General features: G+C 46.6%; 1 protein-coding gene across 3 annotated transcripts; it reads left to right on the plus strand.

Annotated features, from left to right (window-relative positions):
* The first annotated feature begins 9 nt into the window (after positions 1-9).
* On the plus strand, positions 10-16593 carry NMNAT1 (nicotinamide nucleotide adenylyltransferase 1). Of its 3 annotated transcripts, XM_005873408.2 has the most exons (7): positions 10-104; positions 3240-3329; positions 4100-4203; positions 12338-12508; positions 13574-13757; positions 14445-14584; positions 15141-16593. In XM_005873408.2, the coding sequence occupies exons 3-7, from the start codon at positions 4161-4163 to the stop codon at positions 15554-15556; spliced, it is 954 nt and encodes a 317-aa protein (XP_005873470.1). In that variant the 5' UTR covers positions 10-104; positions 3240-3329; positions 4100-4160; the 3' UTR covers positions 15557-16593. The 3 variants fall into 3 exon arrangements, with proteins under 3 accessions (XP_005873470.1, XP_005873471.1, XP_005873472.1); XM_005873409.2 differs by lacking the exon at positions 4100-4203; XM_005873410.2 differs by lacking the exons at positions 3240-3329; positions 4100-4203 and having other exon boundaries at positions 29-104.
* The last annotated feature ends 1488 nt before the right edge of the window (positions 16594-18081 follow it).

Raw genomic sequence — 18081 nt, forward strand, 5'->3', positions numbered from 1 at the left:
CCGCCTGGAGCCAATGAGGGCGCGGCCGCGGGTGTCCCCCTCGCTGGCGTCCGGGCTGCGGGTCGTCCAGCGAAGGACTCGGGCCGCTTTGCTCTGAGGACGTGGTAAGCCCCTACCCCGCGCCCCTGATAAACTCGTATCTAGGGGAGTCCGCCCAGCACCCCGTTTTGTCGCGAGCATAGGGGAGGCCAAGGCGGTGGCATCTTTGAGGGTCAAATACTGCGGTTGCCGAGGCAAGGTCATATTCAAGTTTGGGGCGAGGAGCTTGCCTCTTCGTTCTTTTCTCTCTCTGTGGGACCAAAAACCTCGGTAAATTTGCCTCTGACCTTCGACACTGGTGAATTCACCCTGAAAAAAAAATAAATAAATAAAAAAGTTCCTCTAGAAGCGGCTTCTGGAGCTCGGCGGAGGTGGTGGGAGGCAGAGCAGGAAGTCCATTCTGAACGACTTCTCTTTCCTCCCAAATCTTTTCCAAATCAAGAAAATACTAGGCCCCGCTTCCTGGGTGCGGTTTGACACTCACGCCCCTCGAGAAGGAGACTAGTGAGCTGTGGGGCAGCACTTCAAAAATTACTAAGAAATTAGGTGGGAACCATTTTCTGCTCTTTTCCAGCCCATCTCCTGGAAGCGTCAGTAGGGTTTCTGGCAAATACGTCAGAGGTGTTACCTTTAAAGCTACTTCTTTTTCAGGCGCCCAGGGTAAACTTCCAACTGATATTACCGGAGAACTCTACCAAAATGAATTATTTCTGCCAGTTCTGCCTGATGGTGGAATTCCTTACTTCTTACCATAAGGTGTATTTCAGAGTTATAATTTGGGTGTTAGAAAAGACTGTTGATGGGGATGTAAAGTACAGCATAGGGAATATAGTCAATAATATTGCAATAACTATGTGTGGTGCCAGGTGGTTACTGGACTTATTCGGGGGATCACTTCGTAAGTTACTTAAATCCCTAACCACTATGTCAACTGTAATGGGGAAAATGTGGGTTAAAATAAAGACTTTGACACACAAGTTGGAATGGTTCAGTAGCTTACCTTGCAAAAACACTTCAGACTCACAGAATGTCCTTTGTAAAAGTATGTGATGGTTATGTTAATGTAACTATCTCTCATTTCTGGCATGTGGATTTGTATGGAAGTGTCAACATTTTAAGCAACATGGAACTTTCAGTACAAATAAGGTCAGTGTGAAACAAAACAAAGCTGGAAGATACATTTTATTTCACCACTTGAAGAACTTGCTGAATAAACATTTGCTCTTGTGTACTTCCCCTAATTTTCCTGTTGGTAATACAAGTATTCTATTCAGGCATTTGTGTTGGTTTTGGTGTGTGCAGTCTTGGAAAGTGCTCACCCTACAAGCATTCTATTTGCCTGCTCTTCTTTCTTAGTGACTTAACCTGATCTAGTGGTTCTGTACCTTTGGGTTTTTGTTTATAGTGAATGGAGAATGAAAAAGTATTCCTTGTGCATAAGTAAGAGAAATTGGTTTGGGTTCCAGTCCTCATACAAAAATAGAACCCAAGCCCTGGGAGTGGGGGAGAAGAAATTGTAAAACTATATATCAGGTAAGTAGTCATGGGAGAGAGCGTTGGAGAAAACAACTTCAGAACTGAGAGTCATAACTGGGAAACCAGATACAGACACATTTCAGAGAGATTGCTGTTCAGTTCCGGACCGCCGCAATAAAGTGAGCGCCACAATAAAGCGAGTCATCATCTTTCTCCTCGTGGAGGGGTTTGCCTTCAATTTGTAAAATAAAGCAAAAGCAACACCTGTGAAGCGAAATGAAATGAAGCACAATAAAATGAGGTAACGCCTGCAAATACTGCTTGATGGCTGCAGGAGTTTAGAACACTTCAACTTGGACTTGAGATGGGAGCCTACAGTGTGAAAGTTGCTCCAATGAGGTAGGGAAAATGTGGGGCAGATGAAACTTGAGTGACTAACAAGAAGTGCCATGAGCCACCCTTGACCGTAATTGAACCCAGGACCCTTCAGTCCGCGGGCCGATGCTCTGCCCACTGAGCCAAACTGGCCATGGCGATTTCATTGTTGATGTATGAATTACTCAGGTTTCTAATCACTAAGTTTTCGCAATATATCTGGGATACGGAAGGTGCTAGAAAATGCCAGTGTTGTGGATAGTGAATGTGTTTCAGTAACTTCCCCTCCAGCAAGTCCCACCTGAACAGAGAAGCAGATGGAAACAGTTATTTCTACTGTGAAGGTCTGTGCCTGTCACCGATGTGTTTGGGAGATATTTACATTGAATCTGTCCCTCCTGCCAATGGACACTGGTCTTTTCCTCAGGAAATAGAGGCGTCTCCACTTCCTAAAGACATTCAGAAGACCTGTGGGTAGCTAGGTCCTACTTAAACTGCCTTAGAATCTGTGACTACACAGAAAAAGTAAGAAGACGAAATACCATGTGGGTCACTTGGCTGTTTTCTAGATAGTAATTGACTGTCATGATGCAAAAGATTATTGTAACCCATATGGAGGAGATTGTGATTATTTTTAATTCTTTTTACTCAAATTTCCCGCTTCATTTTTAAAGAAGCAATAAATTGACCTTGTTCAAACATGCAATCTGAATCACTGTTCTTTTGAAACTAAACCTTTGTTCATTACTAAGATTTATAGTTTTCTTCTTCCTTTTCAGTACTTATTTCTCTAGCAACCATGCAACTGTTGCTATCACTTCCCTGAAACAAAAAAGGAGGTTCAGAAAGTCAAAGTAGTGATCTTGAAAGTATTTCATAGGAGATCCTTATTTGGGATGAATTTGGTTGTGCTGTCAGCCCTGTGATTTGGGTTGAACTCTTCCTTTTTATCCATTGTCAGTGCTCATTAATGCTTAAAGACAGCATTCTTTCAAGAGTGGCTTTGATGTGCTTCCTGCCGTAGCTCTGATGTTCGGCTGACCGTTTCATCTCGGGAGGAGCAGGGTAGGAGATGGTGATGTGCTTGCTGGCCGTGGTAGGTGCAGTGCTGTGGGGACAGGCTCACCCTGCTGGTGACATGTATCTGAGGCAGGGGACCAGCCGGGCTTCAGACTGCTGGTTTAGCATCTGGTCTTGCACCGCCACACTGGCCAGCCAGAGCAGCCCCAGGCCTGAGAAAAGCACCGCGGATGAAGGGTGGGATCTAATTCAGTGGAGTGGCAGTAACAGGAGAAGGGTGGCTTTTTATCTCCCCTCTAACCCTCTCTGCTTTTTCTCTTGCTTTTCAGACGCCTTAGCTTCTTGGACTTCCCTTTGCAGTGTGACAGTCCTAGCTGAGCAGTTACTTCCCCTGAGGGACTGATAAGCCTTTGACAAAGGTGGGTTTTGAGGACGTTTGTTGCTCACCTGTAGAACCAAGCTGCTCATTGACAGCAGCACAGACAAGGAGTAAAGTTCAGGAGTCGTTTTTTCCTATATTTGGGAGGGAAAAAGCACTGTGAGGAATACTTGTCTGTTCATTGGAACGTATATTTAATGTGCTTTTGCCACAAGGATTTAAACAGAGGCACTCACTTAGCAAGAGATGGAAGGCTTGCTGCTTAAGGTGCCAAGCCTAGTCCAGTGGTTCCACTGTTGGTTAATATCTTTTAAATTTCTTTTTTTTAATATATATTTTATTGATTTTTTTACAGAGAGGAAGGGAGAGAGATAGAGAGTTAGAAACATCGATGAGAGAGAAACATCGATCAGCTGCCTCCTGCACATCTCCCACTGGGGATGTGCCTGCAACCAAGGTACATGCCCTTGACCGGAATCGAAGCTGGGACCTCTCAGTCCGCGGGCCGACGCTCTATCCACTGAGCCAAACCGGTTTCGGCAGTTGGTTAATATCTTAACTTAAAAAAATTCTAGCAAAATGGAACTCACAAAACACACACATACAAAAAACTCTTGTGGGATTTTTTTATAACTTTCCCTGGTGAAATGTGTAACTGTGACATGTGTCTAATTCGGAATTCTATCTCCACATACCTCTGTTTTTAGTGTAAGTAGAGAATAAGTATCAAAGACTAACGGTGTATTGCATACAGCCAAGCTTTCAGATTAAGATGAGCCTTTAGAAATTCAGTATTTCCAACGTACGCAGTGAGTTGCCAAAACTGGTAACACCCTGGTGCAGATGCCTTCCCCGAAGGATCCCACACCGAATGCAGAAAACGTCCTCTTTAGAGCCCGTGGGACCGGGTCCAGGTGAGTGAGCGGCACAGTGAAACCTAAAAGGACAGCAGGACAGCGTCACTGTCCTCGGCTTCAGCATCTCAGAAATACACTCCCGAGTGCAAACCTAAATCGAATGTGCTTCCTCGCTTCCCTCGTGTGGAGCAGAAATGCTCAAAAGCTAAGGGTTTCCTTCGACAGGTCCTGCTCTTACTGGCGACGCGGGTGATAATAACTGGGACTATTTTGGGAATAACTTCCTCATTATCTCAGTTAAACCTTCCAGCAAAACTGTGCCTATGGCACTCAATAACTACTTTTTCATTTTTAAAAAACCTCTTCTGGCCCTGGCCAGTGTGTCTCAGTTGGTTGGAGGTTGGCCCGTGCCCCGGAAGGTCGAGAGCTCGGTGGCAGGCTGGATCCCCAGTGTGGGGCATGCCTAGCTTGCCCGTTCATTCCCTGGTCGGGGCATGTAAGAGAGGCAACTGATCAATGTATCTCCCTCACGTCGCTGTTTCTGTCTCTTCTTGACTCCCTCTCTAAAATCAGTTTTTAAAAATCTCTTCTGTGTCACTTTTTGGGTTCAAGTTGTCAAGGCCCCTGTTTTTCTACCCATATTATGTCCTACTCAGTAACTGTTTATGGAATGAGTGAATAAATCTGCTATTTTTATATAACTAGAGAATTTTATAACACCAACGAGAAATCACAGAATAACTAAAAGCATGACTAAAGAAGTTTTAAAAATGCCCTTCATCTGGATTTTAAATGTGAATTTTTTCTTTTTTTTAAAATATATTTTATTGATTTTTTACAGAGAGGAAGAGAGAGGGACAGAGAGTTAGAAACATCGGTGAGAGAGAAACATCGATCAGCTGCCTCCTGCACAACCCCTACTGAGGATGTGCCCGCAAACAAGGTACATGCCCTTGACCAGAATCGAACCTGGGACCTTTCAGTCCGCAGGCCAACACTCTACCCACTGAGCCAAACCGGTCAGGGCTAAAGTGAATTTTTTCTTACATTTCAATCCTTGAGCTCCTGAAAACAGGAAGTCCCATCTTACCATTTAGCAGACACTGAAGTGCTGGTCAGAGTGACTGCACACTCACCAGTTGCGAAGGAAGTAAAGATGGTGTTACCAGCCAAGTTGCTGAGGAGAAGTTGACTGCAGTACCGAGAAGAGCTGGGCCTAAAATTCAATCCACTGGGTTACACATTACTTACTACTGATCAGAAGAGATCGGCTACAAGCATGACACCAGAAGGTGCTGCAACCCTGGGATTTTAACCCTAACCTGGCACTAGGTTCATTGGGCTCTAGGCAGCTCACTTCTCTTAAGGACCTTGGTTCCTTTAGCATGGCTCAAATTAATGCTGTCAGACAGCCCACCAGTAGCATTGAGTTATTAATAGTCATAGTTGGTGGACAAATAAAGTTTGCCATTTTTCTAATTCATGTGAATTTGCTATTTTGGTGAAATATTTTTGTGGAGCCCAACCGGTATGGTTCAGAGGTTGGGCATTGACCTATGAACCAGGAGGTCATGGTTGCAGGCTGGATCCCCAGTGTGGGGCGTGCAGTAGGCCACCGATCAATGATGTATCTCTCATCATGGATGTTTCTGTCTCTCCCTCTCCCTTCCATTCTGAAATCAATAAAAATATATTTTTTTAAAGAAAGGAAAAACAAGAAAAATATTTGGTGGAAATTCCAGCTTTTCAGAGTAAGGGAATATGCTTTACTGCACACAAACATCCTATAATAGAAGCCGGCAGGTTTGAAGTCGGCCAGTTACAGTGTAACAGTTCCCGTCCCTTCTCCGTCCCTTAAGCGGGTTCTCCGTTTCCAGGTACTTGTCGAATATCAATGTTCTCAGAACTGCAATCCTCTTACTTAGAATGTGCCAAATTGCATTTGTTCCATTTGTCCAATAAGAAAGTTAACTGATTTTTTTTTCTGCCAAGACTAATTCCCAACGTAGAATCTAAACTAACATAATCAAGGCATAATCTGGTCGAGTGTGCCTGTGTCGCCCTCAGCCCTACAGACATCAAGTAATGCAGGGCTATTGGGACTGCTCTGTGGGGAATAAATAGAGACGTTGGTGCCCTCATTGTCTCTTCTTATGAAATTAAACTCAGTCTGCCCAAAGCCAGTGATTCTCACTGTATTGAGATTGTTGACTTTTCCAAGAAGTGAAGTGGGTGACTCCCGTCGATGTTCGGGGCAAACACAATGGGGCAGACTGCAATTAAACACGTGACAGGAATCGCAGAGAGCACCCGAACCGCCCCCACAGCTGAGACCCAGACCGCCCGGCTGCCAGGTGAGGGCTTGGCCGATGAAAGAACTTGCCTTAGCAGAACATACAACTGGAGAGCCAGAGTGGCGATCGCAAACAGGAACACTGTCGCTCGGCTGCACGGGACACAGTGAGTTACATTTTACACAACCGCTTAGCGATGAACTGGCTTCCAGAAACCAAAGCCAGGTTCTGTTTCAGGATAAGGTAGCATTAAACCACAGAGGTAGAGTTTTACAGAGGGAGAGACCAAGATGGCGGCATAGGTAAACACCGGAGACTGCTGCCGCAAACAACCACTTCAAAAATACAACTAAAAGACGGAACGGACATCACCCAGAACCACAGGAAGGCTGGCTGAGGAGAGACTCTTCAACTAGAAGGAAAAATAACAGCACACCGAGGCTCAGAGGAGGCGCAGTGTGGAAAAAACTCAGGTGCGGAGGTGCGCGCGCAAAGCGGGCTGGTGGCTGAGAGCGCGGTTGTCGTTTTCGGTCAGGGGGGAGTCTCAGACTCTGAGCTCCAGATACGGGCGAATCGCTGGGGACTCGGACCCAAACGGGAGAAGCGGGAGTGTCTGGCATCAGTTGGAAGGCAGCTTTCCCTCCGAGGTTTGCAGCGGTTCCGGGGGTTCTGAGAAGCAGAGCCTCTGGGAACGGGACTGAGAGGGGCCATAACCGCTCCCTCCGCCCACCCTGAAATGCGAAGACAAAGAAACAGGTCACAAATGACAGAAATGGAGGACAGCAAACGACTGGATATAGAGTTCAAAACCACGGTTCTAAGATTTTTCAAGAATTTTATGGAAACCGCCGATAAATGTATTGAGATCCTTAAGAAATCTAGTGAGACCCTCGATGTTGTGATAAAGGACTAACTAGAAATTAAGCATACACTGACTGAAATAAAGAATATTATACAGACACCCAATAGCGGACCAGAGGAGCGCAAGGATCAAGTCAAAGATTTGAAATACGAAGAAGCAAAAATCACCCAACCAGAAAAACAAAAAGAAAAAGAATCCATAATATGAAGATAGTGTAAGGAGCCTCTGGGACAGCTTCAAACGTACCAACATCAGAATTATAGGGGTACCAGAAGATGAGAGAGAGCAAGATATTGAAAACCTATTTGAAGAAATAATGACAGAAAACTTCCCCTACCTGGTGAAAGAAATAGACTTACAAGTCCAGGAAGCGCAGAGAACCCCAAACAAAAGGAATCCAAAGAGGACCACACCAAGACACATCATAATTAAAATGCCAAGAGCAAAAGACAAAGAGAGAATCTTAAAAGCAGCAAGAGAAAGAAACTCAGTTACCTACAAGGGAATACCCATACGACTGTCAGCTGATTTCTCAACAGAAACTTTGCAGGCCAGAAGGGAGTGGCAAGAAATATTCAAAGTGATGAATAGCAAGAACCTACAACCAAGATTACTTTATCCAGCAAAGCTATCATTCAGAATTGAAGGTCAGATAAAGAGCTTCACAGATAAGGAAAAGCTAAAGGAGTTCATCACCACCAAACCAGTATTATATGAAATGCTGAAAGGTATCCTTTAAGAAGAGGAAGAAGAAGAAAAAGGTAAAGATACAAATTATGAACAACAAATATGCATCTATCAACAAGTGAATCTAAGAATCAAGTGAATAAATAACCTGATGTACAGAATGAACTGGTGATTATAATAGAATCAGGGACATAGAAAGGGAACGGACTAACTATTCTTGGGGGGAAAAGGGGTGTGGGAGATGCGGGAAGAGACTGGACAAAAATCGTGCACCTATGGATGAGGACAGTGGGTGGGGAGTGAGGGCGGAGGGTGGGGCGGGAACTGGGAGGAGGGGAATTATGGGGGGGAAAAAAGAGGAACAAATGTAACCTGAACAATAAATATTTAATTAAAAAAAAAAAACCACAGAGGTAGAGTTTTACACATAGCAAAGGCGAATTGAGATCCATCCCGTTAGAGCAAAATTATGTCTAAGAATACTCCAATAAGAATATTAAAAGTGCCTTGCCCTGTGTTGCTCAGTGATTAGAGCATCGGCATACAGACAGAAGGGTCTCAGGTTCAATTCTTGGTCAAGGGCATGTTCCTGGGTTGCAGATTCGACCCCACATGCGGGAGACAACCAATCAATGTGTCTCACATCGATGTCTCTCTCTCTCTCTCCCCCTCCTCTCCCACTCTCTATAAAAATAAATGGGGAAAATGTCTGTGGGGGAGGATTAACAAAGGAAGGGAGGGAGGGAGGGAGGAAGGAAGGAAGGATAGAAGGAAGAAAGGAAGGAAGGAGAAAGGAAGGATATTAACAGTAGCTACTGTTATTCAGCTCCTACTATGTCACAGGCACTGTTGATACTGATTTCTAAGGAGTCTTTAGAACTTTGGTTCCTTTTTCATGACTAAATTAATGCGCTAAAGCAATCCACAAGTAATAGCATGAGTTATTAATACTCAGTAGACAAATGTGTCATTTTACATGCATTTTCTCACTTAATATGCACAAGTCCTATGAGGTAGGGACTGTGGTTCCCCATTTTATAGATGAGGAAACCAAGACTCAGATTAAGTGGCTTAGGACAAACACCTCGTAGTAAGAGGTAGAGCTAGAATGTGAGCCAGGTCTGAGAGTCCTAACTGGGCCCCTATGTAGTGCTACCTCTGCCTCCAACCAGATGGTTCACGCTGAGCATCACTTATAAACTGCGGATTATCCTACCGACCACAACTTAACCACCAAGTGAAGTCTGCTGTTACTGCTCAGACATTTTGGAAACGTTTACGGTTACGTGTATATCGTTTCTGTGCATGAGAAAATCTTCATCATTAACTAGTAGTTGTAGCTCTTCACCATAAACTCTTTTAGTCATTTTTAAAAAAATATATTTTATTGATTTTTTACAGAGAGGAAGAGAGAGAGATAGAGAGTTAGAAACATCGATGAGAGAGAAGCATCGACCAGCGCCTCCTGCACACCCCCCACTGGGGATGTGCCCGCAACCAACACATATGCCCTTGACCGGAATCGAACCTGGGACCCCTCAGTCTGCAGTCCGACGCTCCATCCAGTGAGCCAAACCAGCTAGGGCTCTTTTAGTCATTTTTATTATTTACTTTATTAATTGGGTTTAGCACTGAATGCCTTTAGGGTGTTTGGTAGAAATCAAATTTACCCTCCAGAGATTTATCCCCAGTGAAGGTCCTGTTATACCCCCAGGTTATTGAAAGCAGTGGCCTGTTGTTAGAACTAGAATACAGTTACATGCTTAAAGGTATGTTTTTAAAGGAACAGCTTCTTAGAGGTGTAAATTCCAGAGGTTGTCAAGTCAGCCCCATTATTTGAGTCGGCGAATGCAGCACCCTGAAATGTGACAAAAGCCACACAATTCCTGTTCTTTCTGGAAAAATGAATGTTCTACACACTGGCTTCATGTTTAGAAAATGTTTCATTACTGTTTACACATCAGTGTTTTTTAAAACCTAAGAAGGTCCGTGAAATCGAACCTGAAAATGGAAAGTACATTTCCGTTACACGTCAGGACCACCTCAGAAAGAAATGACGTTCGTCGCACTGGGCTGGGAGGGACACTTACAGCCTGAGCTGGTGAGACCTGGGCCGCCGGCAGTGCACCTGGTAGGCCGAGTGGGCCAGACGGAAGTGGATCATGGCGACACCTGTCCTCGAGCACCTGGAGCAAGGCAAGGCGGAGCCCAGACAGGCCTGTTAGAGCTCCCAAACCACCTCTCCCAGCGGCCCCTGCCCGCCCCTTCCCAGCACAGGTGCCTGCGGGCCACAGGGGAGGTCTTCTCCCGAGAGGGGCAGGTCCTTTTGTTTTTAAGCCGCCCTGGGCTGTGGTCGGAGCTCACTGTAACTTAGGTCTCCTTGGCTTTGAGCGTCTGACCTCAGGTTGGTGGTGTTCACGGTGAATCAATAGGACTGAGCGAGACATCTGAGGCTGGTCCTGACTGACAAGGGAGAGAGCTTTCTTTAAGCTGAGAGATCAGCTTCCCCAGCCCTTCCAGTCTCCTTGGCTTTGAGCATCTGACCTCAGGTTGGTGGTGTTCACGGTGGATCAGTAGGACTGAGCGAGACATGTGAGGCAGGTCCTGACTGACAAGGGAGAGAGCTTTCTTTAAGCTGAGAGATCAGCTTCCCCAGCCCTTCCCCTGGGAGTCCCTGGGAACCTGAGCGCATCCCCAAGGCCAGGGGGGGCTTCGAGCTCTTTGTTCCATCCGTCCCTGTGCAGCAGGCGGCTCCCCTGGGCACCAGTCCCTCCTGACCTCAGCGTCCTGTTCTTCCAGCTCCAGCTCAGTCTCCCTGGGGGAAGGTACCTGAAAGCTGAGATGGGTGGGGCTGGAATTGACACCTGGCTCCAGCTGAACCCAACCCCTCAGCTCTAAATAACAGGCGTTCCCCACGGGAGGCAGAAGACCACGAGCAGACCACGCGCAAAACAGTTCAGTTTTCAGAACTGAAGGTGATGCCTTCGAGCTGGAAAGGGCCTGCTCAGTGTCCAGCAGAGGGGAGGATAGAGCTGCACCACGGGGCCTCACTGAGATTTCAGAGCACTGGGCAAAGGGCAGATCTCACGGGATTCAAGGGAGAAAATAAACGTCACACTTAAAGGATCCAGAATGGAAAGTGACTTCGGCTCAGCCGGCGGGGCTCAGTGGTTAGAGCGTCAGCCAGTGCACCAGGGAAGGGCACATACCTGGGTTATAGGTTCGATCCCTGCCCCTTGTCGGGGCATATAGGAGGCAACCAATCGATGTGTCTCTCTCACATCGATGTTTCTCTCTCTCCCTCCTTCCATTCTGAAAATCAGTGGAAAAAATATCCTCCAGGGGAGAATTAAAAAAACAAAACTGACTTTGGATTTTTCACCGTTAGCACTGCACTCTCGAAGTAGTGCCTTCAGAATTCTGGGAGAAGGTGATTTTCAACAAAGACTAGGATCTGCCAGAAGAAATAGCTGAAAAAGTTGACTGAGATTGCTTTTGGGAGTTGGATGAAGGGGTTGGTGAGCGGGATATGGCCGATGGCTGTCACCCTGAGATGTCTCAATCTATATTCATTTAACAGAAGTTTCTAATAAAAGCTTTAGATCACATGTCTCGCATTTCTTCAGTAGGTTTATGGAAAGATCACATAATTTGAATGAAAAAGAGGTTTGTGAAGGGTAAACTGTTATTCAGCGGAAAGTGACGTGATCATGTTGACTTAGAGGCAGAACACTGGTTTGAAGGGCAGGTTGCTGGGGAGTTACCCTGAAGATGATGATGTCACTGTGTCCGTTAACTGTGACCACAAAACCACAGCAGCGTGCAGCAGTGGACATTCGTTTTTGCTCGTGAGCCTGGGTCAGCTGTGGGTTTGCTGATCCAGGCCAGGCTCAGCCGATCCCACCTGGGCTGGCTCTCGTGTGGCGCTGGTCGCGGTTTGGCCCGTCCCCGATGGCCTCGGCCACATAACTCATGGCGGGCCGTCTGTCAGCAGGAGCACCCGTGCTCTCTGCGTGCTCGTCACCCTCCCTCAGGCTGGCCGGGGCCTGTCTGGTGGCAGAGGCAGGAATCCGAGAGAAAGTAAGAGTGTGCAAAGCCCCACCTGGCAGACTGTCACATCTGCCACATCCTTTTGGCCAAAGCAAGTGACAAAGAGCGGGAAGGAGCTCCCCATCCTTTGTGGTAGGAGCTGTAAGTTCACTCTGAAAAGGAAGGTGGAGAAATGGGGCCACTGTTTACAATTCATGGAGCGCAGTCATCGAAGCGAAGCATTCTAATCCATCTATTGGGAATGAGAACACAGAAGGAGGTCAAAAGGCCTGTAACTGGTGTTCCTTTTCCTTTGTAGACAACCCGGGAGGTGCCAGAGTGTGCCACTCGGATCGACACCTTCAGGGTCCTAGCATGGAAAATCCCCAGAAGACAGAAGTGGTTCTCCTTGCCTGTGGCTCCTTTAACCCAGTCACCAACATGCACCTCCGGTTGTTTGAGCTGGCCAAGGACCACATGAACGCAACAGGTAGGAACAGTAACAGACGCAACGGTGGGGTTCAGAACACTATCCCCAAATACGGCTCCGTGGCATATTGGGTATTTTGAGCCGAAGGAGTTTGAGAAACCTGCAGAATCAGGGAGGTCACTCGGCCCTCCTCCCCACCCTTCTCCTCTGAAGCAGGTCACAGAACCCCATCCCCCAAATACGGCCCCGCGGCATATTAGGTATTTTGAGCCGAAGGAGTTTGAGAAACCTGCAGAGTCAGGGAGGTCACTCGGCCCTCCTCCCACCCTTCTCCTCTGAAGCAGGTCACAGAACCCCATGTGAGAGGCACCCCCCCATCCCCAGAGGAAAGGCCCATCCTTAGCTTTGAAAACAAAGGGATGCCAGGAAGAGTCTGAATGAAGGAGCCTTCGTTAGTTTCCCTGGACTGACTACACTCACCTGGTGCTCTTTGCCCCTTCCTGTTTCTCCACTGCTGTCTGCTCTTCAAACCTAACGTGAAACACTCAGGCTCCTCTGTTTCCTGGGGTCTTCATTCCTTATGAAGGTTCCCGTGTCCTGTAAACCTTACATGAAACAAATGTGTGCTCTCCTCCTATTCGTTTATCTTTCTCAGTTTCATGTTCAGACCCAGCCAGGGACCGACCCGAAGAAGGTCAAGGAAAACTTTTTCCTTCCCTCCATAGACAAGATTTCTTTTGTTACACAAACTCATGCTCTATGCTGATAGATGGGAGGATGGGTGCTCATACTCACTGATAAACAGGAAACTAAAATAAAAAATGAGACACAGTTTTCCCACCACACGAACAAACATTTTTAAACTTCACAGTGTCAACTATCAGAGGTTGGGGAGATTGAGGCTCTTTTTATACGGTAGGTGGACAATACAACTTGATGAAGGCATTTTACAAAGCAGTTCTATGTGTTGTCTATTTTACCACAATTATGAATGAATGAATGAACCAGAATCCCTGTGTAAAATATAGAAGGGGAATAGTTGATTAAAATCATATCGATGGAACTATTTCCTGTGCATAAAGTCTAATTTGTTATACCTCATGTCAAACCTAACTCTCTACCCAGGAAAATACAGGGTTATCAAAGGCATCATTTCTCCCGTTGGCGACGCCTACAAGAAGAAAGGTCTCATCTCTGCCCATCACCGAGTGATCATGGCACAACTTGCCACCCAGACTTCCAGCTGGGTGGAAGTGGACACCTGGGAGAGTCTGCAGAAGGAGTGGGTAGAGACTGCGAAGGTGCTAAGGTATCTGTGGGGAAGTCAGCTCTGTGGGCTCCCGGGAATGTGTCGGCGCCTTTCTTGGGTTGGGCCACGTTTTCGTGCTGCTGGTGTCTGAGCTACAGGTTTACAGCGCGGTCCCTAGGGCTGGAAGGGCCGAGGTGTGCGGTTCCCGTGCGAGGTCATTGCACAGTGTGGAGCACAGAAGCAGGCAGCGTGTTCCCGAGCCTATACCTTGCATTGTGTGTTGAGATGTTTGCATGATGGTTACTGTGCAAAGCTCTGTTAGCGAATGTGCAGGGAAGCCTGCCGGCCTGGCCGTGCCCGAGCGAGAAAGGCAGAGTTGTAAGATGATGTCATTGCCATCAGTCTTCTGAGAGGCAGGTATTCAGGATGGGAAGCCATGATGCTGGGTCATGGATAGACTTGTCTGTGCGCTGCTTCAGTGACAGCATACGGGCTTGTCACACACCTGTCTTACACCTTTGAGACAGTTTCAGGTAAGGGTTCAGAATCCAGAGTGAGTGACATCTAGTTATTACTTAATGTTATCCTATATAATAAAGAGGTAATATGCAAATTAACCCTCACACCCTCACAAGATGGCTGCCTACAACCAGGCTGGCAAGGAGGGTTAATGAGCATCTGTGAGGGACAATGTTTGGTTGAGCTCTGTGAGGAAGAGGACTGTTCTGTTGCTTTGTTGTTTTATAGACACCACCAGGAGAAGCTGGAGGCTAGAGGCTGTGAGCAGCAGGACTCCCCTGTGCTGGAGAGGCCTGGCCGGAAGAGGAAGTGGGCTGAACAAAGATCAGAATTGAGTCAGAAGAAGACCCTAGAGCCACAAAGAAAAGGTCTGCATGTTTTCCCAGGATTTGCCAACTGGAGCAGATAAGGTTCTAGAGCTGAGCAAGCCCCCTTTCTATTTCCATCTTCTTTTTTTAAAATATATTTTTATTGATTTCACAGAGGAAGGGAGAGGGAGATAGAAACATCAATGATGAGAGAGAATCATTGGTCAGCTGACTCCTGCATGCCCCTCACTGGGGATTGAGCCCACAACTGGGACATGTGCCCTGACCTGGAATCGAACCTTGACCTCCTGGTTCACAGACCGATGCTCAACCACTGAGCCACGCCTGCCAGATCTAGTTCCATTTTCTATTCAGTACATGGGGTGCCTGGAAAATGTCCTCATACGTTTGCTGACAGAGGGACGGGGGGTGCGAGGCATCCTGAGCTCCTTCCCCTGCAGAGTCCTTAGCTTCTCAGCTGTCCTAAGTCTCTTTTGAGAATCTGAATCGGAAAAAGTGGAGCCTTCTTTTCAGAAAAACACGCCCACACCCTCATTTTAACGCAGGGAGTTATTACAAAGCAAACCCTGACGTAGTGTTTTCTTCTTCGTTCCAGACGTGCCCAAGGTCAAGCTGCTGTGCGGGGCAGATCTGCTGGAGTCCTTCGGTGTCCCCAACCTGTGGAAGCACGAAGACATCGCCAACATCGTGGGGGACTACGGGCTCGTCTGCATCACCCGGGCTGGAAACGATGCTCAGAGATTCATCTACGAATCGGATGTGCTGTGGAGACACCAGGCCAACATTCACCTGGTGAACGAATGGATCACCAACGACATCTCGTCCACGAAGATCCGGCGAGCCCTCCGAAGGAGCCAGAGCATTCGCTACTTGGTACCGGATCTCGTCCAAGAATACATCGAGAAGCATAATTTGTACAGCGCCGAGAGCGAGGAGAGGAACGTCGGGGTCATCCTGGCGCCTCTGCAGAGAAACACGGCCGCCACTAACTCAAGAACTACCACAGCGTGAAGCTGCGCGCCTCCCCTGGGGGAATCTGAAACTGTCTGGGTGTCAGCAGTTTAATTGATTTGAGCCAGAGAGAGCAGCTGGGGGAAGGAATTGTGATCCTCTTTCATACATTGAAACTTGAAAGTTTGGTAAAAATCAGTAGTAAATTAAAATCAGGTTTATTTTTTTTTCTTTTTACCAGAAGTTACGAAGGTGAATGTTTTCACTATTACCACCTTTTTTGTTTTGAATGTGCAAATCCTTTTATCTTTAAAACAAGAGATTAGCAGCACTCAAACCAGAAGACTGTTTAATCAAATTAACTATAAATCAGAAGGCAAAAAGGACATCTGGCTTTCTCATACTAGAGAAGCAAAGTCTGAAAAGCCAGGTGCATTTAAAGGCCTCACGTTAGTTATGAAGGAACAAACATTTGTGGATGCCTAATTCTGGGCCAAAGAAGTCACTCTTCAAACAGCCATCTTGCAAAAGGCAGCACGGAGCAGCCATCTCCAGCTGTGCAACGGCAGGCTGGGAATGTGCCTGGCAGAAACCTCGGGCCCACAGAATGGCTGGTTAGGCTTCACCAAGATACACCTGCCTGGAGCTCCACCTTTGGAAGCAGGGGGTGGAGTCCAAGCCCTGGCGTGTTTGCAGAGACGGGCAGGTTTCTCCGCTGCCCCCCGATGGGAGAGAGCCTCTGCATCATGTGTCTTACACGTTCTCCTAGCACAGCCCTAACCCTGGCCACCCTTTCGGAGATGACATCACGCTAATGCGGTGTCTTATTCAAGAATGCGGTTAAGTGTCAGTGCTCTAAGCTTTATGGATAGCTTAATAAGCAAAAGACAAACGGAGACCTTAAACACATGAGAAACACCCCGCTGTGTGGCCAGAGTTTCAGCTCAGGGTTGGGGCGCTGGTGAGGGGTGTAGAAGCCATCAGCCCCGCCTGCGCTGAGGGTCTGAAGAGCCTGCTGTTTCGTTGCAGCCACGGTGAATCTGCCTTTTGTGAATCTGTACATTTTTCTCTTCTTGTCCCTTTGTGTGGACTTTATTTTTTTTTATTATTTTTTAAAATACTTTTATTGATTTTTTACAGAGGAAGGGAGAAGCATAGAGAGTTAGAAACATTGATGAGAGAGAAACATCAATCAGCCGCCTCCTGCACACCCCCTACTGGGGATGTGCCCTCAACCAAGGTACATGCCCTTGACCGGAATCGAACCTGGAACCCTTCAGTCCACAGGCTGACGCTCTATCCACTGAGCCAAACCGGCTAGGGCCCTTTGTGTGGACTTTAATCAAGGCAGAACTCCCAAGTAATAAAGTCATAGCTCTATGTTAAAAATACAAGCTTGCTATATGATCTGATACTGATAAAAATTTAGTGGACGTTTTTACCAATTGGTAAAGCAAAAAGGCCAGAAATAGTTTTTTATAGAATAGTGTTGTGGTTTGTGAAAACCATTTAGTGATAGAAACAGGACTAAAGTTACATTTCCAATGAAAATAGAATACCAGTAATCTAGCTTTTGCAATTTGTATTTCATACCTATACCACTCTAGGTGAAGGATTTATAACTGCAGAAGAAAAAGGTACTTATAACCGTGCAACTGCATAGTCAAATCTGTACCCACAGTTCACAAAGGAAAAGGTTAAATAAAGCCAGCAAATAAATGTACATCCTACAGCTCCTGACATTATTACTAACGCCAACAGATCAACTTCTTGAAGGCGGGAAGGGTTGCAAAGCCTGGCACCCAGTAGTTTTCTCTCTGTCTGCTGAATGAATGCAAAGTTAGAATCTCAGGTCATAGAAATGGGGTCATTCTTCTCCCTCCTTACCTTTGTGGAACCTAAGAGTTGGAGCAGAACTGAAAAATAGCAATCTAAAAGCAGCGGAAGCTGTCAAAATGTAACTTCGATGTCTTCTCCTGGAAAACTAGTTAGTTCACCTGAAATATTGTGGGAGCTGCAGAAAAGTTCCAATGCTAGAAATTTCTCTCATACTCTGTTGCCTCGCTACCTAGAAGTGCGTATACCCTACTCAGCTATTAGTGTGTGTGTGTGTGTGTGTTTATTTGTTTTTAAATTGATTTCAGAGAGGAAAGGAGAGGGAGAGAGAGAAACATTAATGATAAGAGAGAATCATTGGTTGGCTGCCTCCTGCACGCCCCACACTGGGAATTGAGCCCGCAACTCGGGCATGTGCCCTGACCGGGAATCCAACCATGACCTACTGATTCATAGGTTGACGCTCAACCACTGAGCCACGCCGGCCAGGCAGCTATGAATATATTGACCTCAGGCCCCACTGGGAAGGCCTGGGGGACCTTCCCTGGAGAGCTGGCCATGGTGAAATGGCCCTTTGTTGTACTATTCATGGATCAACAACTTTGTACATTGAACGAGCTGCTTGACTTTCCCCCCAAGACCAAGGATGCTGCTAATGCCACAGCATAATAGCACAGTTCTGGGTGTCTTCAAGGACAGAACTTCCTCTTTGGATAATGGACATTAGAACAATGAACCTCGCAGGGGAA

The sequence above is a fragment of the Myotis brandtii genome, unplaced genomic scaffold (assembly GCF_000412655.1).
Source record: "Myotis brandtii unplaced genomic scaffold, ASM41265v1 scaffold410, whole genome shotgun sequence".
NCBI lineage: Eukaryota > Metazoa > Chordata > Mammalia > Chiroptera > Vespertilionidae > Myotis > Myotis brandtii.